General features: G+C 56.1%; 11 protein-coding genes across 13 annotated transcripts; 4 read left to right on the top strand and 7 right to left on the bottom strand.

The window, feature by feature from the left end:
* Nucleotides 1-411: 411 nt before the first annotated feature.
* On the bottom strand, nt 412-1,647 carry IUM83_13478 (Peroxisomal trans-2-enoyl-CoA reductase; the record flags this gene model as incomplete). The annotated part of the gene is made up of 6 exons (XM_067938154.1): nt 412-672; nt 741-948; nt 1,009-1,081; nt 1,157-1,338; nt 1,411-1,499; nt 1,579-1,647. 6 exons carry the CDS (start codon nt 1,645-1,647, stop codon nt 412-414), a joined length of 882 nt encoding a protein of 293 aa, XP_067788364.1.
* A 298-nt stretch (nt 1,648-1,945) lies between these two features.
* IUM83_13477 (Cyclopropane-fatty-acyl-phospholipid synthase) lies at nt 1,946-2,668 on the bottom strand (the record flags this gene model as incomplete). The annotated part of the gene is made up of 1 exon (XM_067938153.1): nt 1,946-2,668. One exon carries the CDS (start codon nt 2,666-2,668, stop codon nt 1,946-1,948), a length of 723 nt encoding a protein of 240 aa, XP_067788359.1.
* A 60-nt stretch (nt 2,669-2,728) lies between these two features.
* On the bottom strand, nt 2,729-3,178 carry IUM83_13476 (Cyclopropane-fatty-acyl-phospholipid synthase; the record flags this gene model as incomplete). Its single annotated transcript, XM_067938152.1, has 1 exon — nt 2,729-3,178. One exon carries the CDS (start codon nt 3,176-3,178, stop codon nt 2,729-2,731), a length of 450 nt encoding a protein of 149 aa, XP_067788360.1.
* Nucleotides 3,179-4,376: 1,198 nt separating this feature from the next.
* On the top strand, nt 4,377-5,165 carry IUM83_13475 (uncharacterized protein; the record flags this gene model as incomplete). Its single annotated transcript, XM_067938151.1, has 4 exons — nt 4,377-4,558; nt 4,635-4,680; nt 4,750-5,061; nt 5,145-5,165. 4 exons carry the CDS (start codon nt 4,377-4,379, stop codon nt 5,163-5,165), a joined length of 561 nt encoding a protein of 186 aa, XP_067788361.1.
* Nucleotides 5,166-5,566: 401 nt separating this feature from the next.
* Nucleotides 5,567-7,861, bottom strand: IUM83_13474 (Acyl-CoA dehydrogenase; the record flags this gene model as incomplete). Its single annotated transcript, XM_067938150.1, has 1 exon — nt 5,567-7,861. One exon carries the CDS (start codon nt 7,859-7,861, stop codon nt 5,567-5,569), a length of 2,295 nt encoding a protein of 764 aa, XP_067788362.1.
* A 286-nt stretch (nt 7,862-8,147) lies between these two features.
* On the top strand, nt 8,148-9,561 carry IUM83_13473 (YjeF family domain-containing protein; the record flags this gene model as incomplete). The annotated part of the gene is made up of 8 exons (XM_067938149.1): nt 8,148-8,217; nt 8,276-8,724; nt 8,789-8,883; nt 8,949-9,010; nt 9,077-9,129; nt 9,199-9,251; nt 9,328-9,399; nt 9,456-9,561. 8 exons carry the CDS (start codon nt 8,148-8,150, stop codon nt 9,559-9,561), a joined length of 960 nt encoding a protein of 319 aa, XP_067788355.1.
* Nucleotides 9,562-9,941: 380 nt separating this feature from the next.
* On the bottom strand, nt 9,942-11,807 carry IUM83_13472 (uncharacterized protein; the record flags this gene model as incomplete). Its single annotated transcript, XM_067938148.1, has 7 exons — nt 9,942-10,056; nt 10,147-10,458; nt 10,643-10,734; nt 10,832-10,936; nt 11,041-11,388; nt 11,467-11,562; nt 11,736-11,807. The coding sequence occupies 7 exons, from the start codon at nt 11,805-11,807 to the stop codon at nt 9,942-9,944; spliced, it is 1,140 nt and encodes a 379-aa protein (XP_067788220.1).
* A 1,010-nt stretch (nt 11,808-12,817) lies between these two features.
* IUM83_13471 lies at nt 12,818-17,156 on the top strand (the record flags this gene model as incomplete). Of its 2 annotated transcripts, XM_067938146.1 has the most annotated exons (3): nt 12,818-14,693; nt 14,904-15,494; nt 15,595-17,156. In XM_067938146.1, the coding sequence occupies 3 exons, from the start codon at nt 12,818-12,820 to the stop codon at nt 17,154-17,156; spliced, it is 4,029 nt and encodes a 1,342-aa protein (XP_067788357.1). The 2 variants fall into 2 exon arrangements, with proteins under 2 accessions (XP_067788357.1, XP_067788356.1); XM_067938147.1 differs by lacking the exons at nt 14,904-15,494; nt 15,595-17,156 and having other exon boundaries at nt 12,818-13,791; nt 13,845-13,857.
* A 2,435-nt stretch (nt 17,157-19,591) lies between these two features.
* IUM83_13470 (uncharacterized protein) lies at nt 19,592-20,979 on the bottom strand (the record flags this gene model as incomplete). The annotated part of the gene is made up of 4 exons (XM_067938145.1): nt 19,592-19,693; nt 19,763-20,357; nt 20,434-20,653; nt 20,766-20,979. 4 exons carry the CDS (start codon nt 20,977-20,979, stop codon nt 19,592-19,594), a joined length of 1,131 nt encoding a protein of 376 aa, XP_067788358.1.
* Nucleotides 20,980-21,438: 459 nt separating this feature from the next.
* On the top strand, nt 21,439-25,703 carry IUM83_13469 (Chromatin-remodeling complex ATPase chain; the record flags this gene model as incomplete). 2 transcript variants are annotated; one of them, XM_067938143.1, is made up of 2 exons in its annotated part: nt 21,439-21,834; nt 21,954-25,703. In XM_067938143.1, the coding sequence occupies 2 exons, from the start codon at nt 21,439-21,441 to the stop codon at nt 25,701-25,703; spliced, it is 4,146 nt and encodes a 1,381-aa protein (XP_067788276.1). The 2 variants fall into 2 exon arrangements, with proteins under 2 accessions (XP_067788276.1, XP_067788275.1); XM_067938144.1 differs by having other exon boundaries at nt 21,933-25,703.
* Nucleotides 25,704-26,646: 943 nt separating this feature from the next.
* IUM83_13468 (SCP-like extracellular protein) lies at nt 26,647-27,039 on the bottom strand (the record flags this gene model as incomplete). The annotated part of the gene is made up of 1 exon (XM_067938142.1): nt 26,647-27,039. The coding sequence occupies one exon, from the start codon at nt 27,037-27,039 to the stop codon at nt 26,647-26,649; it is 393 nt and encodes a 130-aa protein (XP_067788235.1).
* Nucleotides 27,040-27,722: the final 683 nt, after the last annotated feature.

Raw genomic sequence — 27,722 nt, 5'->3', positions numbered from 1 at the left:
TCAACAGCTGTTTAACATCGATTCAAAATTGAATTGCAAAGTTGAAGTTGTTGAGAAAGAGCCCAAGCACATGTAACGGGAAGATGTCCTCATAAGCGGTGCAGCCTTGAGAACTTGGATCTGAGAAAGCTTGGCCAGGATAATAAACGTCCTTTAGTTCTCCTATGGTATCGTACTCACACATGTCCTCGATGACGAGAACTTGCGCAGGTCAGCTTCCTCGTTGGTGAGCACGTGGCATATACCTCTACTCACGATTTTTTCTGCTTTGCCACCCTAACGGCAAAGCAACCACTAAATCCCTCGCACAATAATCCTCCAAACCACCTGATGTGAAAGTAGAAATTCAAGCATTCCATTTACCGAAGTCCGAGGCGAGTAGCGGGGATCCCGAGGATATCTTGTAGTAGTCTACAATTTGCTTGTGCCGTACGGGTGGTTGTTCTCGTGCGATGGGACATCGAGAAGGGGTCCCATGAGATGCCAGCCGCCGTCCACGTGCATCGTATCGCCCGTCACGTAGGCACCGGCAGGAGACAAGTAGTAAAGCACGCTCGCTGAGACCTCCTCAACGCTGCCCATTCTCTTTGCCGCCGTTGCTTTCTCCGCCGCGTACTCAAACATTTCCGCGCCACTGGGGTAGTTCTCAACGCCGCTGGATAGGATGATACCCTGCACGACACAAAGCTCATTACAAATTGGTGATCCAGATGCAGGTGGTAAACTTCTTCTTCGCGTACCGGAGCAACACAGTTAAGAGTGATGCCGGAGGAAGCCCATTCCACCGACAGCGACTTCGACAAGCTTTCGATGCCAGCGCGAGCAGCAGCACTGTGCGCCAAGCATGGGCTGCCCTTATCCAGCACGATGATGATGTTGACGATGCTGCCGCCGTGCTCCTTCATGTAGGCGTGGTAAACCTTCTTTGTCATCAGGAAGGTTCCGTTTCTACAGTAGAGCATTTGGTTAGCGATTGTTTGCTTGAACTGGAAGGTACACACAACTTACAGGTTGGTGTCCATGACAGCCTGCCACCCCTTCAGCGACACGTCTTCAAGGAGCGAACGGAACTGACCGCCAGCTACAAACAGGCACAAGCGGGTTAGCTTAACGCTATCGAGACGTTGGTAAGTAAACCGAGGGCTTGCACGCTCACCATTGTTCACGAGGAAGTCCACGCGCTTGAACTTAGCCAAGGCTTCGTCGACCAGGTTCGACACCTGCTCCTCGCTGCGGATGTTGCACGCGATCGGATGCACCGAGCCTTCGGACGTCGGGTTCGCAGCCTTCACGTCAGCTTGAATCTTGTCTGCAGCTTCTGTCAGCCGCTCAAGATTCCTGGATTGCAGCACCGACAAACAGGCTTCAATATGGCTCCTCCATTATCAGCGCCGGAGCTCCAACACCTACCGAGACGCGATCACAACCGTGCAGCCCAGGAACGCCAGCTCGTACGCGATGCTTTTGCCGATTCCTGTTCCTCCTCCTGTGACGATGGCCTACAATGGCAACGGTGCACTCGTGTCAATCAGAGTTCACCCCCGCCTCTCCTCTCCTGGCGCTCGCACACGCACGCACCACTTTGCCGTCGAACAGACCGGGCCGGTAGATGCTCGGCGCCGCCGGGTTCCGCGTCGGCTTCGCCATGAGCTCCGAAGCGATTGTGCTGATACGTGGCAGGGGAGAGTCGATTACTGTAGCGCCCCGATCCCCAGCGATACTGGCCCCTCGTTTTACAGCCACAGCGCATGACGTACGATATCCTGGACCATGATGCAGTCGTCACGTCCCGACAGAACTTCTGCTTGGATTACTACTATTATCTTCAGAGTAACCTCTTGTCTACGTTGGTTGTATCCTATGCGCAGGCAAGGCCATGCTTTCCACCTCCAGATAGAGCTGTGGTGAGCTGCTGGTGCTGCTGGCGCTTACCTGATGCCTCCGTTTATCTCACGGCGTCGTAGCGGTCCGCGCGCTTCTTAGAGAAGACGATCTGCACGAGCTGGATGGTGCGCGCGCGGAAGCCGGCGGCGCAGTACTGCAGGTAGAAGTCCCACATGCGGCAGAAGACCTCGGGGCGGTCGATGTCGCCCTTCTTGAGGTGGGCCTGGAAGCGCTCGTACCAGCACATGAGCGTCTTGTCGTAGTCCGGGCCGAGGTTGTGCACGTCCTCCACGATGAGCTTGCGCTCCGAGAAGGTGACCATCTGCGCCACGGACGGCAGGAAGCCGTTGGGGAAGATGTACTTGAGGATCCAGAGCTGGATCGGCACCTCGATGGAGCGGTTGGCGGCGATGCCGTGCACCAGCGCGAGGCCGTTGTCCTTGAGGCAGCGCTTGATCACGCCGTAGTACTCGTCCAGGTTCTTGAAGCCCACGGCCTCGATCATGGCGATGGACACGACGCGGTCGAACTGGCCGTGCATCTTGCGGTAGTCACAGTACTCGAAGCTCGTGAGGTCGCTCACGCCCTCGCGCTTGGCCCACTCGCGGGCGCCCTTGAGCTGCTCGTTGGAGATGGTGATGCCCGTGACGTGCACGCCGTACTCCTTGGCCAGGAAGCAGCCGAGGCCGCCCCAGCCGCAGCCAATCTCGAGCACGCGCATGCCCGGCTCGAGCTTGAGCTTCTTGGCGATCAGGTGCAGCTTGTTGCGCTGCGCGGCGTCCAGGTCGTGCTTGTCCTCGACGCCCTTCCAGTACGCGCACGAGTACTGCATGTACGGGTCAAGTCAGAGCTTGAAGAAGTCGTTGCCCAGGTCGTAGTGGTGCGCGCCCACGATGCCAGCGCGCGAGGGCGACTGGTAGTTGAAGATCTTGCCGCCCAGCGCGACGAACTTGGCGTTCCAGGCCTTGAAGATCTTGCGGCGCTTGTCCGCGGGTAGCGACAGCAGGCGCGTGAGCAGCTCGTCCAGCGGGATGATGGCGTCCCACTTCTTGGCCATGTACGACTCGCCGATGGCCAACATGCCGCGGTGCACCCAGTCGAGGAAGATGTCCTCGTCGTACACGCGGATGTCGCGGTCCAGCACGATGTTGGCGTCCGCCAGCATGCCCTTGAAGAAGGTGGCGGCGCGCGCGCGCAGCACGGGGCGCATGGCCGCCCGCACCAGGTACGAGCCGACGGCGGCGCCCGTGACCACGGAGGCGGCGATCAGGGCCGATTTCTGCTTGTCCGACATGGCGCGCTGGTGCGGGAGAAGCTCTGCTTTGACGAGGGGATCTTGGGGAGTGAGCGCATTGACACGTCGACCCTGACTCGAGCACCAGCGCCGGCTGCTGACGTGTGGACCTGCTCGGTCAGGTGCAGAGATCGTGGGGCTGAGGATTTTCGCGCAGAGGCAGGGTGGTCGTCAGATGCGGTTGTGAAGGTACTCTTTTGTATGCTTTTATACTGGAAATCGGCAGTTATGAACGACTGAGCAACTTGTGAAAATAAAGTCTGGCAGGAGGTACTACCGGTCTTTGGCCGATTGCCCCAGGCGGGGAGGATAGTCGAGGCGGACAAGAGCACGAAATGGATCCATGACGCCGGCCCATGGGCGCTTTGCTCGATTCAGCGCGCGGTGCGCTCGGGGCATCCTGTGCATGCACTCAAAGGTTGAATGGCACTGCTGCTCTGCTGCTGGTAGCCTCTGCCGGCGGCAATAGCTCACTCACGCCGCAGCCGCGCTGCGGGGATCCGGACGTGCGCATTGCAAGTGCAGAGCTTGACTTACCGCCAGTGGCGGCGGCCCCATCTGTGTTGTTGTTGCTTGCTCGGGCCGAGCGGCGGGCCCGCGCTTACGAGGGGGTGTGAGGTGGCACCGCGCCACTGGCACAGCGACGTCGAGCTCGTGCCGCCGGTCTCGGAGGGCATCTCTTTATCGCCGCGACTTCAACTACGCACATGCAGCCTCGCTTCAAGTCGCCTGGCATCACCAGCTCACGCGAGCACCGGCAGCGCGGCCTGACATCACCGCCTCACGCGAGCGCCAGCAGCGCGGCCTGCTTCCACTTTGCTTGTCAATGCGTTGCACAATGCAAGCTGAAGTTGCGAAACGGACTGGTCGAGCTGCGAACGCCATCGCAGAGCGGGTCGAACCTTCAAGCTGTAGCACAACGCTATCGTCCCCTTCAATATGAGCGCGCGTAGTTAGTATGTTAGAGCCAGGAAGCTCGCCGCAACGTTTAACATCGCGTGCAGCCATCTCTCTCGTAGATGGCTACATACCGATCTTGTACCGGTATGTTACCGACTGTGCATTGGTCAAAATCAAAAATCTCTTTTCGCGCCCGCGCATTGGCTGAAAATGCTGTGCGGCCTCAAACGCGCCGCAAACCCGACGTGAAGCCGGCAGCGGGGATCGGGAGCGAGATACCAGCAGCAGCAGCAGCAGCATGGGCGCCAAGCAGTCGCGCGTGGTGACGAACGAGGCGGCGGCCGAGCTGCGCCCCGAGGACGAGCACGAGGGGAAGACGCGCGCCTCCATCCGCCTCACGCCGGCGCTCATCGACCAGATCAACGGCACGCACGAGGCCTCGGCCAAGGCTCAGCAGGCGGCGGGCGGCATCAACGCGCAGTACGCGGGCAGCATAATAGTATACTACGGTATCATTATCACTAAATTGTTTCGCCGTGGTATTACTACTTCGCAGGCAGCAGGCGGTCATGAAGAAGCAGCTGCAGATGGCTTACAACAAGGTGCGTCAATCCATGAAGGGATCGACGCTGAGACCGTGGATCTGACACGAAGTAATGCTCTTGATGCAGGGCGCTGACGACTACCGGAAGAAAATGGAGGTGGAGCTCAAGCAGAAGCAGCAGCAGGCCGCCACCACTGGAGCGCCCAGTCTGGCACAGCAGGCGCAGCTCGCCAAGGAGCAGGAGGAGCGCGAGAACCAGCGCGTGGAGCAGCTCGTGGCCGAGATCAACAAGAAGAAGTACCGCGCGCCGCTGCGCGACGTGCAGTGCTCGACCGAGCGCGAGGCGTGCTTGCAGTGCTATAGAGACAAGAAGACCGACGTCTTGAAGTGCAAGGAAGTGGCCGACGCCTTCGTGCGGTGCGCCCGACAAAACACCGAGGTGCGTTGAGCAGCAATGGCAGGGGGAACGAACCTGCAGTACTGACGTTGGCGTGATTATTTTGTTTGCTGTTGTTTGTGCAGAAATTCGTCGGAGAGAACTGAAGTATCTTGCCGATTCAGATCATCTAGCGGACTCGATAATTCACGACGATGATGAATGTGGGCATTCTTTTTTTGCTTGGACCCCGTGTATGCTAGTGACTTGATGAGCCTCCTTAAGGAACAAGCGCTGGCGCAAAAGCAAACTGCTTGCCCAGAAGAAATCAATCAAAAGAGAGATGGCGATGTAATAAAAGCCTTGTGGAGATATGCACTCTTCCCGGGCACGTAATTTGCTTCTCCTTGTGGAATGTTCGTCCGGATGAATGGTTCAAGTAAGCTTGTACTGCATTAAATGTGTTGGTTTCTTGTGTCTTCCTACTGCCGCGCGAGTTTGCCGTGAGGGTTCATTCCTTATCTCACGGTCTCGCGGCCTTCGCTAGTTCATTCCAGTCGGCGATATCTTAGTTTTTCTTCTCGAAGACGTTGCCAACCATGCCGGGACGCACGTAGTCCTTGGGCTTGCCGATCTCAGCGCCGAGGGCGTCGAAGTTGTCCACTTGGATGATGATCTCGCGCGCAGCCTCGACTTCGTCAATGAACTTCTGCTCGTCAATGGTGGCACTGCGCTTCTGCTTGCGTAGTGCGGAGAGCGTCTTGTCAGCCTTGACAGCCTTGGGGAGCGTCGCGTTCAGCAGGGCCACACGGTCCTTCGGGTTCTCCGACACGAAGACGTTGTCACTCAGCAAGTTACGAATACCCGAGTCGGTGGAGATCAGGTCCGAGATCTGGCGCCTCTGCTTATCCGTAGGGGCGTCGTATGGCAGGCCGAACGGGAATGACAAGCCGCGCATGACCGGACCAACACCAGGCACAGGGAAGTTCTTGCTGATGCCCACGATGCCCTGCTGCGCTTCGTAGCAAAGCTGAGTCATGGCGTAGTCAAACATCGCGTCAATCCCCTCAACGTGGCGGTTGTTCTTGTAGAACCACATTGCCGAGTAGCCGAGGTACAGGCTTGAGAACACATCCGCAAACCGCCCCGAGATCATTTCAGCAAACTTTAGCTTGCCGCCAAGCACCAGTGAAAGATCTGCGCACATCGCGAAATTCTTCGAGAGCTTGTCCATCTGAGACTCGTAGTGCTCAAGCAGGCTACTTTGCTTTTTGATACGCGAGCGCGTGACCGCCGTCTTCAGTGAACCAGCCGTGTTCGTCACACCGTGCTGCACCAGCTTGACCAGCTCCTTCTTGAAACCATCCAGGTCATCGCCGTGCTGAATCGTCTTGATGAGCTCGTACAGGTGAGGGTGAGCACGGGTAAGACCTTGGCCGAAGATGATGAGCGAACGCGTCAAGACATTCGCACCCTCAACAGTGATGATCACCGGCAGCGTTGTGTACATGTTGGCGAGGAAATTGTTCGGGCCCTTGCAGATACCGGCGCCACCAAGGACGTCCATGCCACGAACGACAGCATCACGACCCCGGTCGGTAATCTGCTGCTTGCATACACCACTGATGACAGCGGGCTGCTCGTGCTGGTTGATCATTGCATTAACCATGTGCTGGCCACTCGTCATGATGAAGGCGTTGCTGCCGATGATAGCAAGCTGCTCCTGAATGCCCTCGAGGCTGGCAATGGGGACCTTGAACTGCTTGCGGACGCGCGCGTAGGCACCGACAGCATTCACCGACAGCTTCGCACCAGCGACTGCTGCTGCAGGCAGACTAATCGAGCGGCCTTCGGCCAGGCAGTCCATGAGCATGTTCCAGCCGTAGCCAACACGGGTCTGGCCACCGATGACCTTCGACATCGGGATGAACACATCCTCACCCGTCACAGGGCCGTTCATGAACGGAATTGAGATGGTATCGTGGCGTTTGCCCATCTGAAGACCAGGGTGGTTGCGTTCAAGCAGCGCCACCGTGATACCCGGGTGGCCCGTGCCCTTCAGCAGCCCCTGCGGGTCCTTCACATCCACAGCCAAGCCTACACACGTAGCAACCGGTGCCAACGTGATGTAGCGCTTGCTGAAGGTCGCACGGATGCCCAGCACGCCATCCTGCTCACAGACAAAGCCCGTGTCACGCATATTAGCGGCGTCTGATCCCGATGACGGGCCTGTGAGACCAAAGCAAGGCAAGTGCTTGCCGTTGGCCAGGCCCGGGAGGAAGTAGTTCTTCTGCTCCTCCGTGCCGTAGCGCAGCAGCAGCTCAGCGGGGCCCAGAGAGTTGGGCACGCACACTGTCACGGCCGCCGTGCCACTGCGGGTGGCGATCTTGGTGATCACGACCGAGTGGCCGTGCGCGCTGAACTGCTTGCCGCCGTACTCCTTGGGGATGATCATGCCGAGGAAGCCCTTCTCCTTGATGAACTGCCAGACCTTGAGGGGCAGGTCCTGGTCGCGCGTGACGCCGTAGTCGTCGATCATCTCGCACAGCTGCTGCACCTCGTTGTCCATGAAGGCCTGCTCCTCGGCGTTGAGCTGCGCCGAGTACTTGTCCAGCGTGGCGAGCGACGGCGCGCCCGAGAAGATGTCGCGGTCGAAGCCCACGGTGCCGCTGTCCAGCGCCGCCTTCTCCGTGTCCGACATGCGCGGCATCACGCGCTTGGCCAGCTTGTACACCTGCTCGCCCACGAACGTGCGCGTCTGCGTCTGGTGCAGCACCTGCACGGCCGGCAGCGCCGAGCGGGCCGTTACGAGCCGCAGCCCGCCGAGCCGTGTCGAGCTCTTGAGCAGCGCCGGAGACAGCATCCTTTGAGAGGGGAAGGAGCAGGGGAGATAGATAGATCCTAGTGTCGGCTAGCGCGTCGATTCGGAAGTGGCTTGTGTGGGTTGCACTGCGGCCTCTCGTCGGCGTTGAAGTGCGACGTGTCGTCCTCTCGCTGATTGGTCCGTTCGGGCTCACGTTGGAACTGCCGCAGATTCCGACGTGGTATTTGAACCTACCCAATAGCATACCGTACGGAAAATTCTTAGTCATTTTAATCACCGGTATAGGACCGGTTATACCGCTTTTCAAGCTCAGTTGAAGCGAAGCATGTCTGCGCGCTCGCTGGTGTCGCGCTTGATCCCGCCGCTCGCGGCGCACTGGCACAAGGGCCAGCAAGGTGCGCCGCCGTTATGCATGCTCTCTGTGCTTGGGTGCTGATGTGCTGGCTGCTGTAGGGCGCGTGGGCGTAGTGGGCGGCTCGTTCGAGTACACGGGGGCGCCGTTCTACGCCGGCGTGTCGAGTCTCAAGACGGGAGCAGACCTGTGCCACCTCTTCTGCGTGGAGGAGGCCGCGGTCCCCATCAAGAGCTACAGCCCCGAGCTCATCGTGCACCCGCTGCTGCGCTCGGACGCGTCGCTCGCGAGGCTCGACGAGTCGGAGCGCGTTGCCGCCTTGGCGGAAGCGGTCGAGAGGATCGCGCAGGTCCTGCCGAGGCTGGACACGCTCGTCATTGGGCCTGGGCTCGGGAGAGACGCCGGTGTGCAGGAGATCACGCGTCGGATCATTGCGAAGGCCAAGGACGCCAACTTGCCGCTGGTTCTGGACGGCGACGCGCTGTACCTGGTGAGTCTGGAGCCCGAGACGGTAAAGGGCTACAAGAACGCCATCCTCACGCCCAACGCGGTACGTGCTGGGAAATAAGCGTCGTGGCGCAATGTAAGCCTGTTGATGGAGTAAGTTCCTGTAGATGGAGTATGCGCGGCTGTGTGCAACTACACGACTGTTGCCGAACGTTGACGTCGCGCAAGCTGCGAAGATCCCGCCGGCTCAGCTCAGTGAAGCGTAAGTGGTTGCAACTATTGTTGTTTGGCTGTAGGTCTCGCGAACGCACGCTAACTATTTCGCAGTCTAGGATTCCCGGTGGTCGTTCAGAAAGGCAGTGTGGATACGTTCTCCGACGGCAAGATCAGTACGGCGACGGTAATTCGTGGTGATTCGTTTACGTACGTACTAACTTCTTTGTTTGGTCGTTTAGCGCTAACAAACGATGAATTTGGATGTCCGCGCCGATGCGGAGGACAAGGAGATGTATGCTTGCGATGGAGTTGTGTCGTAGCTGCTCTTGGGAAATTGCACTAACTGCTGGTGTATGTGAAGGTGCTGTCTGGGGCCATTGGAACGTTTGCGGCGTGGACGAAGCACCTTGATCTGTGAGCTGTGCTTCACTTTGCTGGAATCACTTCGGCATGGATCATCTCACTAGTCCTTTGTCTTCCTATGGCTCAGATCGAACGTCGACTTCACGGGCAATCCATTGCTTCTTGCTGCGTACGGAGGCTCTCTTGTGACGCGAGCTAGGTTAGTTGTGCCATACCCGTTGTCTCTTGGAAGAAAGGCTGACATTCAGTTTTCAGTTCATTTCTCGCCTTTGATGAGCATCAGCGCTCGATGACAGCACCCGACGTCTTGCACAGCGTTGGCAAAGGCTTCGTCAAGGCGTTCCCTAACGCATCTATGTAGGTTAGCCGAAGTCGGAGTGCCTCAGGGCTGAAGATGTTGGTGGGTCATGTAGAGTCTGGATCCCACTGCAGGTCCAGCTTTAGTTGGCATCCACCTTGAGCAATGGCGACAATTTTGCGGCTTCATGTGGCATTAAACATTTTACAATAGCCATCGAGCTCCGAAGCTCGCGAACGTAGGCTGAAACTAAAGACGACCTCGTTCTACCATCGCTCCTCTCAAGCCACGATGGTAGGCATTCGTCAAGAGGCTGAAGTGCCTCCACCCGCGCATTTCTAGCCTCCGTCTCTTTGTCATGCTCTCGCTGTTTTCGTGATCTCCCGCCTGATATCCAACGTCAGGCGCCCACCTCCACCTTCACCCTCCCTTCTCGTACTAACCTAACATACGGCGTTAATGGTCTTGTAGAGATCGCCAGCGAGCTTTTTCGTCGACTCTTTCTGCGAGAGCGTCAAGATGTCGCGAAGCGTTTCAGGCAACCGAGGCAATTCCAAGCTGTGATGCACGATATGGTAGAAATGTCAGTACCGTTGAATTCCAGGTCCATATCGAGAAAAACTAGGCTGGAAAGCACGGTGCACGTACTCGTTGAGTGTCGAAATATCATCAGCGAAGTTCAGGATGGTATAGATCGCAAAGCGCACGATATCTTCGTTGTCATCCTTGAGCATCGACTGCAATCCGGTGACGAACTGCTCCTTGAGCAGGTCGGCAAGCGCACGACGGTTCGAGTCAAACTGACACAGCTCTTTCAACCGCTTGGCCACCTCGTAGCGCGTGAACGGTGGGCACTCCGAGTTGATTTCAAGCAGCAACATCGAAAGTTCTTGCGAGTCTACCGACAGAGCCCCTGGGAAGAGTTCGCCTGGGCTCGACCAATCCGCCATGATGTCAAAGCTGCACACAGACAGCACGGGAACCAGACGGGATCCAGCAGCAGAACACACAGAGCAATACATCCACTTGAGTTAAAAATCGTTTTTCCACGTGTGCATGGCGCCAGTTTGCTGTTGCCAGCACCACAGCGAAGCACCAAGCATAAATAAGCCAAGAAATAGCAGCCGTGGCAATATGTTCCAACCTGAGTTCAGGGAGTCCAACCATGTCCTTGTCAATTGATCTGCACTCCTTGCGAATGGAGTCCGTCAATCCGAGGAATTTGAACTCGTCGCCCTGCCAAGGAGCAGCACGAACGTAGCATCAAATTCCACTAGCCCGATACAGACAACGCCGCAGCAACGATTGGCAACTGAAAACAAGCAATACGCACCGAGCGCAAATTGAAGTCGACACGGATGGTAGATTTCATGGCCAAGCGGTGCAGCTGCACGTTGAAGAACACTTCCTCCGCTGCAATCAGCGCGTAAGCGTCCATCTACCAATCGCATCCCCCGCACAAAACGTCAGCACCAAGCGTCAACTCACCGTTCTCCAATACCCCGAAAGGTTGCGAAACAGCAGACTCAGTTGTCAACATACCGTCCAGTCGGCATTGCACGAAAACTCGACATCTTGTGCCCGCATGGCCTTATGCAACGTCCGAAAAACCACGTCGGGCTGCTCGCACGACTCGAACATGGGGTTCACTTGGCGATAGCCAACCTCTCGGACGTCGGGCACGTCTCCAGTGGGCACGAACACCTGCGACTTGGTCGCGGTGTCTGTCCCTGCGTCGCCCGCAGCGGCGTCGAAGACGAAGTTCTTCGGCTTGTGCTGCATGGGCCCGAGCCCCAGCACCGTGGAGCCGTCCTCCAGGTCCTGCAGCGTGGCTGGACTGGTAGTGAACACCACTTTGCCCGGCGGGGGCGGTGTGAACACGTCCTCCGTCTGCAGATAGATAGCCCCATTTGACCCATTAGCCAGGAGTTTTAACCCATTTCTGCCGAGAATTGGGTCAAACCGCACCTGCGAGTCGAAGCGGGACGTCATGAACTGGGTCTCCATGTTGGCGCGGCGGTAGGTGACCTCGCGGTCGGGGATCTCCAGCGCGCTCATGCTCTGCTGATAGGTGACACTTGAGTTTAGTATGCCCCAACAGTTATACCGGTGTCATTTGACCCGCCAAGAGTGCGCCACTTGTGCGCGCGCGCGTTCGCGGCCGCCACGGCGCGAGATGACGCACAAACACGTGGACGGGCTAGAAGACACGCTGGAGAATGTCTGGGGAGACTCACCTCGTCCAGCACGAAGCCCTCGCGGTGCTGCACCTCATCGATCCAGTCGTCTTCCTGCTCACTCCTCGACATGTTCGTCCCTGCTCCTTTTCGTCGGTTTTTAGTGTCGGGGCCAGCGCTGAACTCTGTACAGGGGACGAGAGTTCTCTTGTAGAGAGTGGAGGGACCAACACTCACACAAACCAGGTTTTTGAACGTTAACGGTTATGGTTAAATTCGCATTCACGTCCTCAAGCTGAGGACCTTGAGCGGCACGGAGCAGAGAGAAACGAGTGCTTTGCTCCAGCGTGGAGCCTCCAGCGAGAAAAAAAATGGCGATGAATTTGAGTGCTGATCCAAACACCATTCTTTACTTTGTACTTTGGATTTGGTACACAGGTTTGTCACCCACCCAGTGCATCGACTTGGGATCTTGTGGGGCTGAAGTTCAGCCGCTGAACACTGGGTCGAACGTGTGAGACTTAAAAGTTTTAATGGTGGGTACAGCAAAACATTGTGCCTTTCGTACACGTACTTGGTTGCCAAATGTGCTGTGGAACACTGTGCTGTAGAACACTGACGTCAACTCGTATCCCGCGAGGCGCCAGTGCCATAGCGCCAGTGCCAGGCAAGCGCCTCAACATGAGACCGTGTGCGCTGAGCGCACTGCTCTCCAACGCCTCGCAACGGAATGGCGCCAGCACGGAGAAGTCCGCAAACAACTTCAAGACCTGCCAGACCTCCTCCTACCCACCTCCTGGTTGATGAATGAATAGTGCACCTCGAGTAAAGTTAAACAACCGACCTCTCCATGGTGACCATTTGCTACCATGCGCTTCATAATACAGTGATAAAATGCACCGGCACACCTTATGGCTCGGTCGCTGCGACGCGTGAATGCATGCAGTGAATGCCAGCCATCACGCAAACTCTGTCGGGCCGACGGAGGCTCTGTCAGCCAGCCGCGATTGGCATGTTGAAGCGGTCCCCGTGCATAGCCGGCAGTAGAGTATCAGATGCCAGTGCATGTACCAGAGGAACGCCATTCTTCAAGTGGCGGCCCAGGAGACACCACCAACTCCTCGTAACCTCCTCCACCTCGGATGCCGCCGCACTTTGCGTCTCCGCCCTCTCCCGTCTCCGTCGACGGCGTGCGCCGCGACCTGCTGCTGTACGTGAACGGGCGGCGGCTGCAGCTCGCCGAGCGGGACGTGCGGCCGGAGCAGACGCTGCTGCAGTTCCTGCGCCAGGAGCTGGGGCTCACGGGCACCAAGCTCGGCTGCGGCGAAGGTGGCTGCGGCGCCTGCACCGTCATGGTGTCCAAGTTCGACGTGGCCACGGGCCGCGTGCGCCACCTGTCGGTCAACTCGTGCCTGGCGCCGCTGTGCGCCATGGACGCGTGCGCCGTGACGACCGTGGAGGGCGTGGGCGCCGCCTCGGAGCTGCACGAGGTGCAGAAGGCGCTGGCCGAGTCGCACGCGTCGCAGTGCGGCTACTGCACGCCCGGCTTCGTCATGGCCCTCTACTCCATGGTCAAGCAGCGCGAGACGGGCGCCGAGCTCTCGATGGAGGACATCGAGCACGGCATGGACGGCAACTTGTGCCGCTGCACGGGCTACCGCCCCATCCTGGACGCCGCCAAGAGCTTCGGCGACGACGCGGGCAACGCCCACTGCAAGGGCACGTGTCCAGGCTGCCCCAACGCCAAGAACGGCGGTGCACAGGTCGACATTGAAGATTTGCACGGAGACGGACCCAAGGAGGCCACGAGCTGCTCGTCGCGCAAGATCCGCGAGCTCGCCAAGCAGCGCGAGCTGCGTGCAAAGCGCGAGGGTGAGGCTGTGACTGTTACTAGTGACGTGAAGAAGGCTGCTGCTCTGGAGGTGTCGACGTTCCCCAAGGAACTGGTGGACCAGGCCATGACGCCGCAAGTGCTGCAGATAGATGGGAAACACGTGCAGTGGTTCGCCCCCGTGACGATGATGCATCTGCTTCAACTCAAGAGTCAACACCCCGACGCGAAGATCTCGGTGGGCAACACGGAAATGGGCATCGAGACCAAGTTCAAGGGCTTCAAGTACGTGCACTTGATCAATGTGAGCCGGATCTCCGAGCTGGTGGCTACGCGAGATGTTACACGTGACGATCATATCAACCAGACAGTCTTCGCTGGAGCGGAGCCGTTCGAAGGAGTCAAGTTTGGCGCCGCTGTCACGCTTACTGATGTCAAGCAGCAGTTATCGGAGCTCATCAAGACTTTGCCGTCGTATCAAACGCGCGCGTTTGAGTCCATCGTCAAGATGTTGAAGTGGTTTGCAAGCACGCACATCCGGAACGTAGCCTGTATCGCCGGCAACCTCGTCACGGCGAGCCCGATTTCAGACATGAACCCCTTGCTCGCTGCTATGAACGCTTACATCGAGCTCCAATCTACAAGAGGTGCGCGCTATGTCCGAGTGCGGGACTTCTTCCTATCATACCGCAAGGTGGAGATGGAACAGGACGAGGTCATCACGAGTGTGTATGTGCCTTACACGAAGAGATGGGAGTACATGCTCCCGTTCAAGCAGGCACGTCGGCGTGAGGATGATATCAGCATCGTAACGGCAGGAATTCGTGTGAAACTCGAGTGTTCTCGAGAAACTGGAAGTTGGACGATCCAGGACGCGTCTGCAGTCTATGGCGGTATGGCGCCTATCACGAAGGCTGCATCGGAAACGGAACACTTTCTCATTGGTAAAGCTTTTGACGCTTCCACATTCGATGAGGCTTGCGATGTTCTTCACTCGAGCGATTTCAAGCTTCCCGATGGCGTTCCTGGTGGCATGGCGAAGTACCGGGAGAGCCTCTGCTCATCGTTTCTGTACAAGTTCTTTATCGCATCGTCGGAGCGCCTTCAGCTTGACTTACAAGCTAACGTGCACACCGCGTCATTGCTATCAGAAGCTCCAGTTGTCGAATCCAAGGAGCACTCTGCGGGTAAGTCGTTCTTGCATCACGTGCGCCCTGCTTCTCAAGGAGTCCAAAGTTTTGGTATGGAGACTGGTGGCCTTCAAAATTCAAAGCATCAGCCAGTAGGCGATAACACCACAAAACGCGGACCTGTGGGAGATCCTCTGATGCACAAGTCGGCGTATTTACAAGTGAGCGGTGAAGCACTATACACTGATGACATACCGAACACTCCAGGAACTCTCCATGGCGCTTTGGTTCTGTCTACTTGTGCTCACGGATTAATCAAGAGTATCGATGCAAGCGAAGCGCTGGCTATGGAAGGTGTTCACCGCTTCTTTGATGCCTCGATCTTCGAGACGGAGAAGCTTGGGTCTAACAAAATTGGCCCTGTGCTGAAGGACGAGGAATGCTTTGCGTCGAAGGAGGTGCTATGTGTTGGTCAACCTGTGGGTATCATTGTAGCAGACTCGCACGAGCTGGCCATGGCGGCTGCCGACAAGGTGAAGGTCATGTACGAGGAATTGCCTTCAGTGACCACGATTGAAGAAGCCATCCGTGAGAAGTCATTTATCCTCCCAGTGCACACCATTGACAGTGGCAATGTCGAAAAGGGACTGGCTGAATCGGATATTGTGCTTGAGGGCGAGGTGCACATGGGCGGACAAGAGCAGTTCTACTTTGAAACAAATGTTTCCCTCTGCACTCCCCAAGAAGGTGGCATGAAGATTATCTCCTCCACCCAAGCCGCAACGAAGGCACAGGTGTTGACTGCAAGAGTACTTGGTATCAACTCGAACCGGATCACGAGCACGACAAAGCGAATTGGTGGGGGGATTTGGCGGCAAGGAAACTCGGACCGTGTTTGTTACGTGCGCTGCTGCTGTCGCGGCCCATGTCATGAAGCGGCCTGTAAAATGCATGCTAGAACGTCACGTGGATATGCTAACCACCGGTGGTCGTCACCCGTTCTACGCAAAATACAAGGTTGGTATCAAGCGCGACGGAACCATTTTGGCACTTGACGTTGATATCTACAACAACGCGGGTTACTCGATGGATCTATCGTTAGCAGTGATGGATCGCGCGCTTTTCCACTGCGATAACTCGTACAGAATCCCGAACCTTCGTTGCAATGGCACTGTATGCCGCACCAACTTGGCAACCAACACCGCCTTCCGTGGATTTGGTGGGCCCCAAGGGCTTTTCGTGGCGGAAACGTACATCGATCACATCGCGCGCACACTAAAGCTCAGCCCGGAAGAAATTCGCTCTCGCAATATGTATGTCGAAGGTCAAACTACGCACTACGGCCAGCCGTTGGAAGATTTCAACTTGAAAACGCTCTGGCAGCACACAATTGATCGCAGTGGCTTCGAGGCTAAGAAGGCTGAGGTCAAGGCATTCAACAAGAGCAACCGATGGAAAAAGCGAGGCGTAGCGATCCTACCCACGAAATTCGGAATCAGCTTCACGTCAAAGTTTATGAACCAAGGTGGTGCTTTAGTGCATGTGTACGCAGACGGAAGTGTGCTGGTGTCGCATGGGGGAGTTGAGATGGGTCAAGGTCTTCACACCAAGGTGATTCAAGTGGCTGCGCGCGCTTTCGCCATTCCGCATGAGCAGGTGCATATCGAGGAGACCTCAACGAACAAGGTGCCGAATTCACAGCCGTCAGCCGCCTCCATGAGCACGGATCTGTATGGAATGGCCACGCTAGACGCGTGCGAGCAGATTCTGGCACGTCTTGCACCTATCCGAGAGCGGTTGGGCCCAGATGCGTCATTCAGTGAGATCACAAACGCTGCCTACATGGAACGGGTGAACATGTCGGCCCAAGGATTCTATATCGTTCCGAACGAGCGATGCGGCTACGACTTCTCCAAGTCTGTTGCAGAAAATATCGAGGTTGGGACAGCGTTCAACTACTTCACGACGGGCGTGGCGTGCACCGTCGTAGAGCTGGATGTCCTCACCGGGGACTTCCACATGCTGAGCGTTGACATCCTCATGGACCTCGGTGCAAGCATTAACCCTGCGATCGACATCGGCCAGATCGAAGGCGCGTTCATGCAGGGCTTCGGCCTGTTCGCCCTGGAGGAGCTGGTGTGGGGTGACAACGGACACTCGTGGGTGAAGCGAGGCAATCTCTTTACTCGAGGTCCTGGAGCTTACAAAATCCCGAGTGCCAACGATGTTCCCCTGGACTTCCGCGTGTGGCTCGAATCCAACCAGAAGAACAAGTTTGCCGTGCACTCGAGCAAGGCAGTTGGTGAACCACCGCTCTTCTTGGGCTCCAGTGCGTTCTTTGCTGTCAAGGAGGCGATTTACTCGGCAAGGGCGGACGCTGGTCTCCACGACTACTTCGAGCTGCGCAGTCCCGTGACTCCTGAGCGGGCTCGAATGGCGTGTGCAGACGACATGCTGAAGAAGGTGTTCACGGCGCGCGGGGCCGACATGGTTAGTTACCAGCCCAGTGGGAGTTTCTAAGAGAAGGACGCAGTATATGCTTGAAATTCGATGAGTTGACATTTTGTGTTACAACACTGCACATATATTCATGGATCGTATCCTTCACCTGAGTCTACAGGTAGTCTACGAGGCTCCATCAACAGCAAAACATCGAGGTCAAACTGAGACAAAGGTTTGTGCCATGCACTCGTGGACTTTCTTGGCAGCGTTGTGCCGAATACCAATGAATGACGTTTAAGCACGCCAAACCCTGTACATCGAGATGCAAACCCGGTCGATTTCAATAAATATATTAGCGAATTCTTCCAGAATTCGCCGTCTAGAGGAAAAATGGTGAAGCTGTTCTGTGCGATCGTAGGCGTGTCAGGCAGCGCGTTCCCAGTGGACATCGACGCGGGTGAGACGGTAGGAGACTTAAAGGACGTGATCAAGGGGAAGAAGCCAGACACGATCACGGGCGAGGCTGACAAGCTGCAGCTCTTCCTGGCGAAGACGAAGGACCAAAAGGGAGGCATCCAGTGGCTGTCAAACGAAAGCGAGGCTGCACTGGACCTGGAGAAAGGGATTATCCACCAAGACATTCGGACGCTGATCGATGGAGAGAAGATGAGGGCGACGTGGACAATTAAGGACGTAATGGAAAAGAATCACATGGCAGCTCCACAGTCGAGGCAACTTCACGTGCTGGTGGTGGTTCCGAAAAGCCTACCAATGCCTGAGGACATACGAGGCGAGAAAAGACGAAGAACGGAAGTTACTGTGGGTAGCGATTCTGCGCTAAAGACTTTAGTTTCAATTACTGATTTCGCACGGCAGCTAAACCGTGAGACTCACCTGGCTGTGGGGAACTTATTGAATATCCCACTTTCAACCTTGGGCACATTCGAGACTGGCATGTACATCAGGCAGGAGTTTTGGGATCTCCACAATATGATCACGCAAAACTGAAGTCAGTTAAAGGCATCCGCCGAGTTCTTGTGATTGGCAGTCCTGGGATCGGAAAGTCAGCGTTTGGAGTGTTCTTGTTGCTGGTGTTGTTGATGGAGAAAAAGGATGTTGCCTACCGCCCGCTTTATGACCAAGAACCGTTCTACTTTAATTGGAATGGGACGAAGCACGAGATATCTGGGGCGCCTGTTGCTGATAAAAGATACTAGGGTTTGTTTGATGGAGATGACACCGGTGGCGCACTCAACGATTATCTTTTTGTTCACGCCTATGTGTTTGCTAGTCCACGCACTAAAAATTACAATAATTTTGTGAAGAAAGACCACTTCAAGATGTGGATGAATCCATGGACCAAAAGTCGAGTGTCAGCGACTCGCTGACGCGCTTCACTTGGATAACGGATGCCAAGAGGAGTGCTTACTGAAATACAATCTCGTTGGAGGTAAACCAAGATTTTTGATTTCCAAATCTGACACGGTGGATAGGTTGTTGAAACTTGTGGAACGAGACATCCCACGCGACATTGAGGACTTGAAGCGCTTGGTCAACCTTTTTGAGCTTGAAATATTCAATAAGCGGATGAAACACATTATGTTCCATATGATGACGATCCCAGCAGTTTTTATTTGACGTACTCGTCTTTAGCAGTGGAAGTCATTGTCAGCGCGCGTTATAATATTCGCTCAGCGGATCAAATTCGTTCGTTGTTGCGAACTCCAGAGCCGACTTTGCAGGCGTGGCGAGGGAAAGAATTAGAGACATGTCTGCTACAAGATTTTGCCACGCGCAAATTCTGCATGAAGGCATTTGAAGGAAGTGTTGGTGCTGTTACGCAACTTGGTGAACTGAACGCAAGGTCGCGGATCATTCAAGCTGTGTCCGATATCAAAAAATGCGTTGGTGCTCTATGTCCCCCTTTCGAAGACATTTCCAGCCATTGATGCCGTGCTTGTTATACCGAGCGGAAACAACTCACGCACGAAGAAGACGAGTAAAGGTCAGATTATCTATGTTCAGTGGGCAGTGGCCGAATCGCATCCCATCAAATACCAGCGTCTGAAAAACGTCTATATGGCCTTGTTTCAGCGCCAAGAGTTTCAACGTTATACGCAGTCGCTGCTCTTCATCGTCCCGGACGACATTTATGACGGTTTCGGCGTGCAGCCGTACATGAATGATAACAACACGACACGCAATACGAAAATTGATATCCCGTGACACAGTACGTTGGCAAGGTCATCCGGCAATAACTCGAGGTTACGACGAGAGAGAGGAGGGGTACTTGCTTGCCTCATGAGGTCTTCGCGATAAGCGTACTCGAGGCTTCCACATCGTGAATGCGGACATTTTTGTCGATCTCGGTGCAAGGCTGGAGAACTGGTCCAGTGCAAGTACTAAACTGGAAGAATCCATATTGAAGAAGTTATTGACACCTCTCAGTCCATTCTTATAAACCATCTTTTGGAAAAGTTTGTTTTTGCCTGATGAAGCGAATGCCAGTCGCCTTACGTTGGCGTCAGGTACTCTGTGCACTTGCAGAGGCCGCGGTCATACTCGGCCCCGACTAGGAACTCGACGTCCGGGGTTGACGACGAAATGCGATAAATCTGTAGCACCACAAAACCATTGGTAAATAGGCATATTCCTTTTATACAGCAAGGCAGCGATGAACATACCTTGTATCTTCCCCATGTGATGGAGCCGGTGATCGTCGCGTTAATCCGGAAGATGAGCTCGTTCCTGTTGAAGTCCCTCCACAACGCAATCCCCTCCGAGTATCCTGGCCGGATGTTAATGCCAGCGATCACGTCACTGATGGAGCCCGCTTTGGCCTCCCACGGTTTGTCCAGCTCCCACTTGCCCACGAGCGTCGAGTTGTGGTAGATATCAGCGCTCCCGGACTCCAGCACGAAGCCGAAGCGGTTCTCGTTGATGACGCTCACAAGCACCTGGTACTCCACCTTCGGCTCCAGCCCCATGATGCTGTGCAGGATGGACTCCCACTCAAACTCACGGTTGCACACGTTGTACTCCGGCATGCGCGGGTAGAACATGAGAGCGAGCACAGTCATGGAGATGAGCGCTGTCAGCCACGTCACCCGCGCCGCGAACGCCTGCCAGTTAAATTGCCGCTCCTCGTGCTCGTAGCGAGTGCGCAGCCGCTCGAGCGACGCCTGGTCCACCTCGTTCTCGAACAGCCGAACTTCTCCCTCGCGGATCTCCTCCAGCAGCAGAGGCTGCCTCTGCGCCTGGGCGCGCTCTTCGTCATCTCTAAACCGATTCACCATGAACCCAACCTTCAGTACCACCCACAACACACGAGCAATACCAAGGTAGCAAGACGCACCTCAGCGTCGTTTTCTTCTTCTTCCTCCGCTTGTCCTTGTCCAATGCCGCGGCAAGCTCCGCTCGCCTGGACGACGGCCGCTTGGCCCGACAGAACACCGAGCAGATCGCAGAGATGCCGCAGAAGCAGCAGGTCAGCGTCACCATGAGGCACAGCACCGCGATCACCACGGACGGCGGCGGCCCGTAGCCCACGTACTGCGGGTCCTTCCGCTCGCAATCTGCAACAACCAGCAACACTTGTCAACATCTACGTCGACTGTATCATATCACTGTATCGTTGCATCTTTTGAGTCTTTTTCTCTCGGATCTGTCGAGTCCAGCGCCGCGCACCTTCGAGGTGGTGGCAGACCGAGACGCCAATGGAGCAGCCGTAGGGCGACCCGATGGCGTGGCACTGGAAGTCGTCCTTGCAGAAGTGGCACGCGAGGCTGGCGTTCAGGCACGAGTCGCAGTCCTTGTGCGAGGCGCAGGCGTCCCACTGCACTGCGGCGTCGATGGAAGCGACCTCGCTCCCCAGCAGCTCCAGCGCGTGCGTCTCCTCCATGGCTCGAGCTCTCTACAGACAGCTAGACAGACAGTAAGCAGCTCGTAGCTTCTCGCGCCGTTCGCTTTTCTTCCTATGGCTCGGGCTTCAACCTGGCGCAGCTCCCTCCCCGTCCAAAGCGATTAAAAACTCGTGTACGTCCACACCAACCTTCGACGCATAGACCGTCCCATCACCAGCTCGTCCGTCAAAGACTGCTCCATTCGGTGATGTCATCCCGTCCACTTTTTTCCCACCCTCCGTGTGTCGCTATCATTACCGTCCACTTCGAATACAGCGCCGCGCTCTATTCGTAGGCGCCACCGTCGCGCCACCTTCGCGCCACCTCGCACGTGGCGCCAGCGAAGCCGGCGGGTCGTCACTATCATCGGGAAGAGGCCAACGCCAGCCAGGCCTTAGGTGGACGCCGTGTCGGCGGCCTTGTATCTCTTCTTGCAGCGCCCGCAGCCCCATCGCGCCATGGCCAAGGGCGAGGAGAAGGAGAGCCGCGCCGACTGGGTGGCCGTGGAGGCGCAGTTCCAGAGCGGCGAGGCGCTGGCGAGCCAGCCCGCCAAGGCCAAGTCGGCCTACATGTTCTTCCAGAAGCACGCCATGGACGCCGTGAAGCGCGACCTGGCGGCGCGCGCGGCCGAGCGCAACGAGCCCATGGAGCTGGGCAGCATCTCCAAGGAGATGAGCGCGCGCTGGGCGCAGCTGTCGGCGGGCGAGCGCGAGGAGTTCGTGGAGCTGGCGGCGGCCGACAAGCAGCGCTACGACGACGAGTGCCGCGCGCGCGACGAGGAGGTGGAGCTCCAGCGCGCTCGCAAGCGCGAGGAGCTCTACGGCGCCGTGGAGGGCAAGCGCGAGCGCAAGAAGGTGCCGTTCTGCCGCTCTTCCGGCGGTTTTAGCCGCATTATTGACGGTTTTATCGTGTTTTTTCTTGTTTTTTTTTAATTGTCTTTATTATATTGTAGAGTCAATTGGTAGTAGAGGAGAGCAAGCCCAAGCGCCAGCCGCGGGAGCTCTCGGAGAAGCAGCTCGAGGCCAAGCGCCTCCGACAGGAGATCCGACAGCAGGAGATCGATGAGCGCGACGAGCTCAAGGCCGAGGAGCGGCGCCAGAAGGAGGAGCTGGCCAGGAAGAAGTCCGAGATCGCCTCGGCCAGGCTCAAGTACCTGCTGTCGCAGAGCGACATCTTCGCGCACTTCAGCGGCCAGGTGAAGAACAACAAGAAGGGCAAGAACAAGGCCGTGGACGCCGACGCCGACGCTGAGGCGGCCAAGAAGAAGGGCAAGAAGCGCGCCGCCAACGACAACGACGACGAAGACGAGATGGACTCGTCGCGCCACGTGGGCGTGCGCCTCACCAAGCAGCCGTCGGTGATCAAGTTCGGCACCATGCGCGCGTACCAGCTCGAAGGACTGAGCTGGATGATCAACCTCGCGCACCAGGGCATCAACGGCATCCTGGCTGACGAGATGGGTCTCGGAAAGACCCTGCAGACGATCTCCGTGCTGGCCTACTTCTACGAGTTCGAGAACGTCACAGGCCCGCACATCGTGCTGGTGCCCAAGTCTACGCTGAGCAACTGGCTCGCGGAGTTTGAACGCTGGTGCCCGTCGCTGCGGGCTGTTAAGTTCCACGGCAACAAGGAAGAGCGTCAGCGCGTCGTGCAGGAGGTGCTGTGCCCCGGGTTGCCCGACGACAAGCGCAAGTTTGACGTGTGCGTGACTACTTTCGAGATGTGCCTGAAGGAAAAGACGGCTCTGTGCAAGTTTGCGTGGAGATACCTTATTATCGACGAGGCCCACCGTATCAAGAACGAAAGCTCCCAGTTTTCTACCGTCGTGCGTATGCTCGACACGGAGCACCGCTTGCTGCTGACGGGCACGCCGCTTCAGAACAACCTGCACGAACTGTGGGCCTTGCTCAACTTCTTGCTGCCCGATGTGTTTGCATCGTCGCAGGAATTTGACGACTGGTTCAACCTGGACGTGGATGATGATGAAGCCAAGAAGCAGATGATTAGCCAGTTGCACAAGATTCTCCGACCCTTTATGCTGCGTCGCCTGAAGGCGGATGTCGAGAAGAGCCTCCCGCCGAAGAAGGAAACGTTGCTGTTCGTGGGGATGTCTGAGATGCAGAAGGCGCTATACAAGTCGCTCTTGCTGCGTGATATGAACACGATCATGGGTGGAGCGGGCGGTGTTTCGAAGAGCGCCCTGCAGAACATTGTCATGCAACTGCGAAAGTGTTGTGGTCACCCGTACTTGTTCGAAGGGCAGGAAGACCGTTCGCTCGATCCGCTGGGAGAACACGTAGTTGAAAACTGCGGTAAAATGGTTTTGATGGACAAACTGCTTAAGAAGCTGAAGCAACGTGGGTCCCGCGTTCTCATCTTCACTCAGATGACTCGTGTGCTGGACATCATGGAGGATTTCTGCCGCATGCGCCAGTATGACTACTGCCGTATCGATGGTCAGACATCTTACGAAGATCGCGAAAGCTCAATTGATGAGTACAACAGGCCAAACTCGTCCAAGTTCCTGTTCCTTTTGTCTACACGTGCAGGTGGTCTAGGTATTAACCTGTACACAGCTGACGTTGTGATTCTGTATGATTCAGACTGGAACCCGCAAGCCGATTTGCAGGCCCAGGACCGTGCGCATCGTATCGGTCAGAAGAAGGAAGTGAATGTGTACCGATTGGTTACAACTGATTCTGTGGAGGAGAAAATCATTGAACGCGCACAGCAGAAACTGAAGCTGGATGCCATGGTGGTGCAGCAAGGCCGTCTGCAAGAAAAGCAGGCAAAACTTACAAAAAACGATATGCTGGAGATGATTCGCTTCGGTGCTGATCAAGTGTTCCGTACAACAGACTCCACCATTACCGATGAAGATATCGATGCAATTCTTGCCAAGGGTGAGCAGCGCACTGAGGAAATGAAGCAAAAGATGCAAGCACACGATAAGGGTGATATGCTTGACTTCAAGCTTGACGGTGGAGGTTGCCAGAATCACGATGGTATCGATTACTCGAACGAAAAGGAACGCCAAGAGGAGTTGAAGCGTCTTGCTGATGCAGAGCTTGCGCGTCAAATGGCGGAGGGCATGGGCAAGCGCGAACGGCGTACCGTTCTCCGTCATAGCCACGTGTCCCTGGAGAGTAAGCACAGGTCGAAGCAGAAACAATTGCCAAAGGCTTTGCGCTTGCCCCGCATGGATGAATGGCAATTTTACAACCGCAAGAGGCTGATTGAGCTGCACGAAATGGAGTGTGCTAACTACGAACAAGCCAAGGCTGAAATGGAAAAGCCGCCTCTCCCTCCTCATGCGCAGTATCTTACTGAGGAAGAGCTTAAGGAGAAGGAAGAGCTGCTGTCCGAGGCCTTTGGGGACTGGAACAAGCCCCAGTTCTTCCTGTTCATTAAATTGCTCGCCCGTTATGGTCGTGCAAACATTGAAGCAGTGGCTCGTGAAATGATGAAGCCGCTGGAAGAGGTTGAGCGCTATTCGAAAATATTCCTTGCGCGTGGTCAGGATGAGCTGAGTGATTGGCACAAGATCATGAAGTCGATTGAAAAGGGCGAGTCCAAGCTGCTCGAAATCGAGCGTTTGACCGAAGAAACCGCTCGTAAGGTAAAGCGTTACGCCAACCCATGGGAGGACATGCCGATTAACTACCAGGGTAAGGGTGGAAAGGTTTTCACCGAAGAGGAAGACCGTGTGCTGCTGTGCCTGGTGAACCAGTTTGGCTATGGAGCATGGGACCGCATCAAGCAGGAAATCTGCAGTATGGAGATGTTTGCGTTCGACTATTACCTTCGCTCCCGCACAGCTGCTGAAATTGGTCGTCGTTGTGACTCCTTGATGCGCATTTGCGGGAAGGACAACGCTGACCTGGAAATTCGTGAGAAGAAGGAGCACGATGCTCGCCACATTTTACAGGAGCAGCGCGAAAAGCTTGACCGCCAACTTGCCGCAGCACGTGCCGATGTGAAGCAGCACCAAGCTCGCGTGGATGAGCTGATCATGAAGGAAGCGAAGCGCATGCAGATGCAACGTGAAGCCAAGCGTGCTAAGAAGCGTAAGGAGCGCGACCAGAACGAGGACATGGTGGACCAGCACACGGAGGCGCTGGTGTCGTTTTTGCTCAAGGCAACGAGCATGGACGCAGCCAAGGTTGCGCTTGACTTTTGCGCTAAGATTCGCCAGGAGAAGCATGAAGAGCTGCAGCCGTCGTATGTTCTTAAGAAGATTCGCCAGGTCGCCGAGCTGGACGAGAGCGCCACGAAGGGTTCCTTGGCGTGGACGATCAAGGAGGAGTTTGCGAATTTCAGCATGAAGAAAGAGAGCAAGGTGCTCAAGCAGGAGCACATGGCTGATGTTAGCGGCTCCAGCTCGACGCCTGTTAAGTCTGAGGACAAGAGTCGCTTGCCCAGGTCGCCGTGGTCTCCGACTGCTATGAAGCATCAGCAAAAGGTCAAGAAGGAGAAGAAGGTCAAGAAGGAAGGTGGAATCAGTCGTGTGCGTAAACCTCGCACCGCGTACGTTCTGTATAGTCTCGCCTCCCGTTACGAAGTGAAGCAATCGCTTGGTGAGAACGCGCAGATGGTTGAGGTCATGCGCGTGATCTCGCAGAACTGGAAGGACATGAGCCCCGAAGACAAGGCGCCATGGGTGGAGGCAGCCAAGGAAGACCAGCTGCGCTACGAGAGCGAGATGAACGAGACGTCGGCGTAAGTTGGAGACGAAGGCAAGAAGGTACATACGGACCCGATATGCAGTTATATACATTTGTTTTCAAAGCCAACAGTATCGTTGGAACTTATTGATTAGTTTGGTCAGCGCCACATTTGGGTGTACCAAGGCACTTGTAGTGAATCACTTGTCGTGTTCTGTGCGCAGTTTGCGGCCGGTGAAGGTCGAGGCCGCGTTGTCATCGGTGCTGGTGAAGCTCTGGGCGGTATTGAGCAGACTGCAGGGCAGCGTTGAGTTGGTTGTTGGCTTCAGCATTGGCGTCGGCTAGCGATATAATCTGCTGGAAGTCTTGCTGAAGTTGACCACTCAAGGAGTTGCCGAGCTCGGCGAATTCGTTGGTGACGGAAGTGGCGAGCGATGCAGTGACTTCCGCGTTGCTGGTGACAGTAGCGCTGAGCGCAGCAAGTTGGCTGGCTGCATCTTGGGCGACACTGGTGTCGAGCAGTCCAGCGGCGAGAGCGAGCACTGCGGCGGGCTTGAGGAATCGAGCGAACTTCTGCATGATGGTTTGGTTGTCACTGGATGCTTGGAGTGCGAGTTGCGGAATGAAAGACACTGCAGCCAGCAACGATCAAGAGCGGAGACTCGCCATACGTCGTGTACCTATGCACTCGTTGAAGCTGTCTGGTGTTAGAACTGTGGATACTGCGGTAAATCAACAGTCACCTTGTCATCCGATGGCTACAGCGGGATTTGACTGTAAGGCGCTTGGCTCGAGGGTGTCTTGGTTCAGATAGGTTCAAGTGTGCTCTGGGACTCGTTGTACACTTTATCAATCGAACTTGTAGCAACTTACAACTTACTTAGTACTGCCAAACAAATCTATGCATTAATTGATCTTACACATGCACTTTGCTAACTCACTACTTGTCTACCACACACATTTGCCTATTTTCCCCTCAGCCAAGATCTTCGAGCTGCCTGCTTACGAGGAGCACGACTCCGAGCTGCCGGCGCCGAAGTCCTGAGTCCAGTAGTGTTGGTACGTGCTGTCGGCATTGTACGCGTACGCGCAGCCGAACATGGTGACCTTGCTGCTGAGGATGTTGGCTCGGTGACCGGCGGAGTTCATCCAGGCCGTCATTACCGCGTCCACATCGGTTTGGCCAGCCGCGACATTCTCTGCGATGGCGTTCCACGAGTACCCCGAGTCCGAAATGCGCTCCGACATGGTGGATCCGTCGGAGCCCGTGTGGCTCATGTAATTGTTAGCTGCCATGTCGTTTGAGTGGCCTTGGGCTGCTGACTGGAGCTTGGTGTTCGTACAAAGCTTCGAAAGACCCGCCGCCGCGCGTTGCTTGTTCACAGCATCCAGCATTTGCTTCTGCATCGTGCTGGACGTGGGTGTCTTCGTGGTAACTGCGGGGGTCTTTGTAGTGACAACAGGAGCCTTTGTAGCTTTTGGTGCCACCGTCGCTGGAGTGTAGGTCTGACTGGCAGATGAAGAAGAGGTGGAGCAGGACTCACCGCTCCCAGCGCCGAAGTCCTGAGTCCAGTAGTGATTGTAGGAGCTCTTGGAGCTGTACGCGTAACCACAGCCAAACATCGTGTAGCTATTGCTGAGGATATTGGCTCTGTGACCGGCTGAGTTCATCCAGGACTTCATCACTGCCGCCACGTCCTTCTGACCGGCCGCGACGTTTTCAGCGATGTCAGTCCATTGGAACCCCGAAGCCGTGATACGCTGCGACATCGAGGAGCCGTCCGAGCCCGTGTGGCTCATGTAGTTCTTCGCCGCCATGTCGTTCGAGTGCTTTTGGGCCGAGGACTGCAATTTGCTGTTCATGCAGAGGCACGAAAGTCCTCGCGCAGTTCGCTCCTTGTTCACAGCAGCAAGAAGTAGCGACTGGAACCCCGTCTGCGAGTACGTTTGGAGGTGGCGAGAGGTGGCGTTCACATCGGAACGGTCGCTGTTGTTTGGTGGATTGCTGCTAATTTCTTGAGCAGCGGGTTTCCCGACGGCCGTGCGTGGCGGCGACAAGGAGTCTTCAATAGCCCAGG

The sequence above is a fragment of the Phytophthora cinnamomi genome (assembly GCF_018691715.1).
Source record: "Phytophthora cinnamomi strain GKB4 chromosome Unknown Contig54, whole genome shotgun sequence".
NCBI classification, from domain to species: Eukaryota; Oomycota; class Peronosporomycetes; order Peronosporales; family Peronosporaceae; genus Phytophthora; species Phytophthora cinnamomi.
Note: the sequence above shows the minus strand (reverse complement) of the source record. Positions and strands in the feature narration are given on the sequence as shown.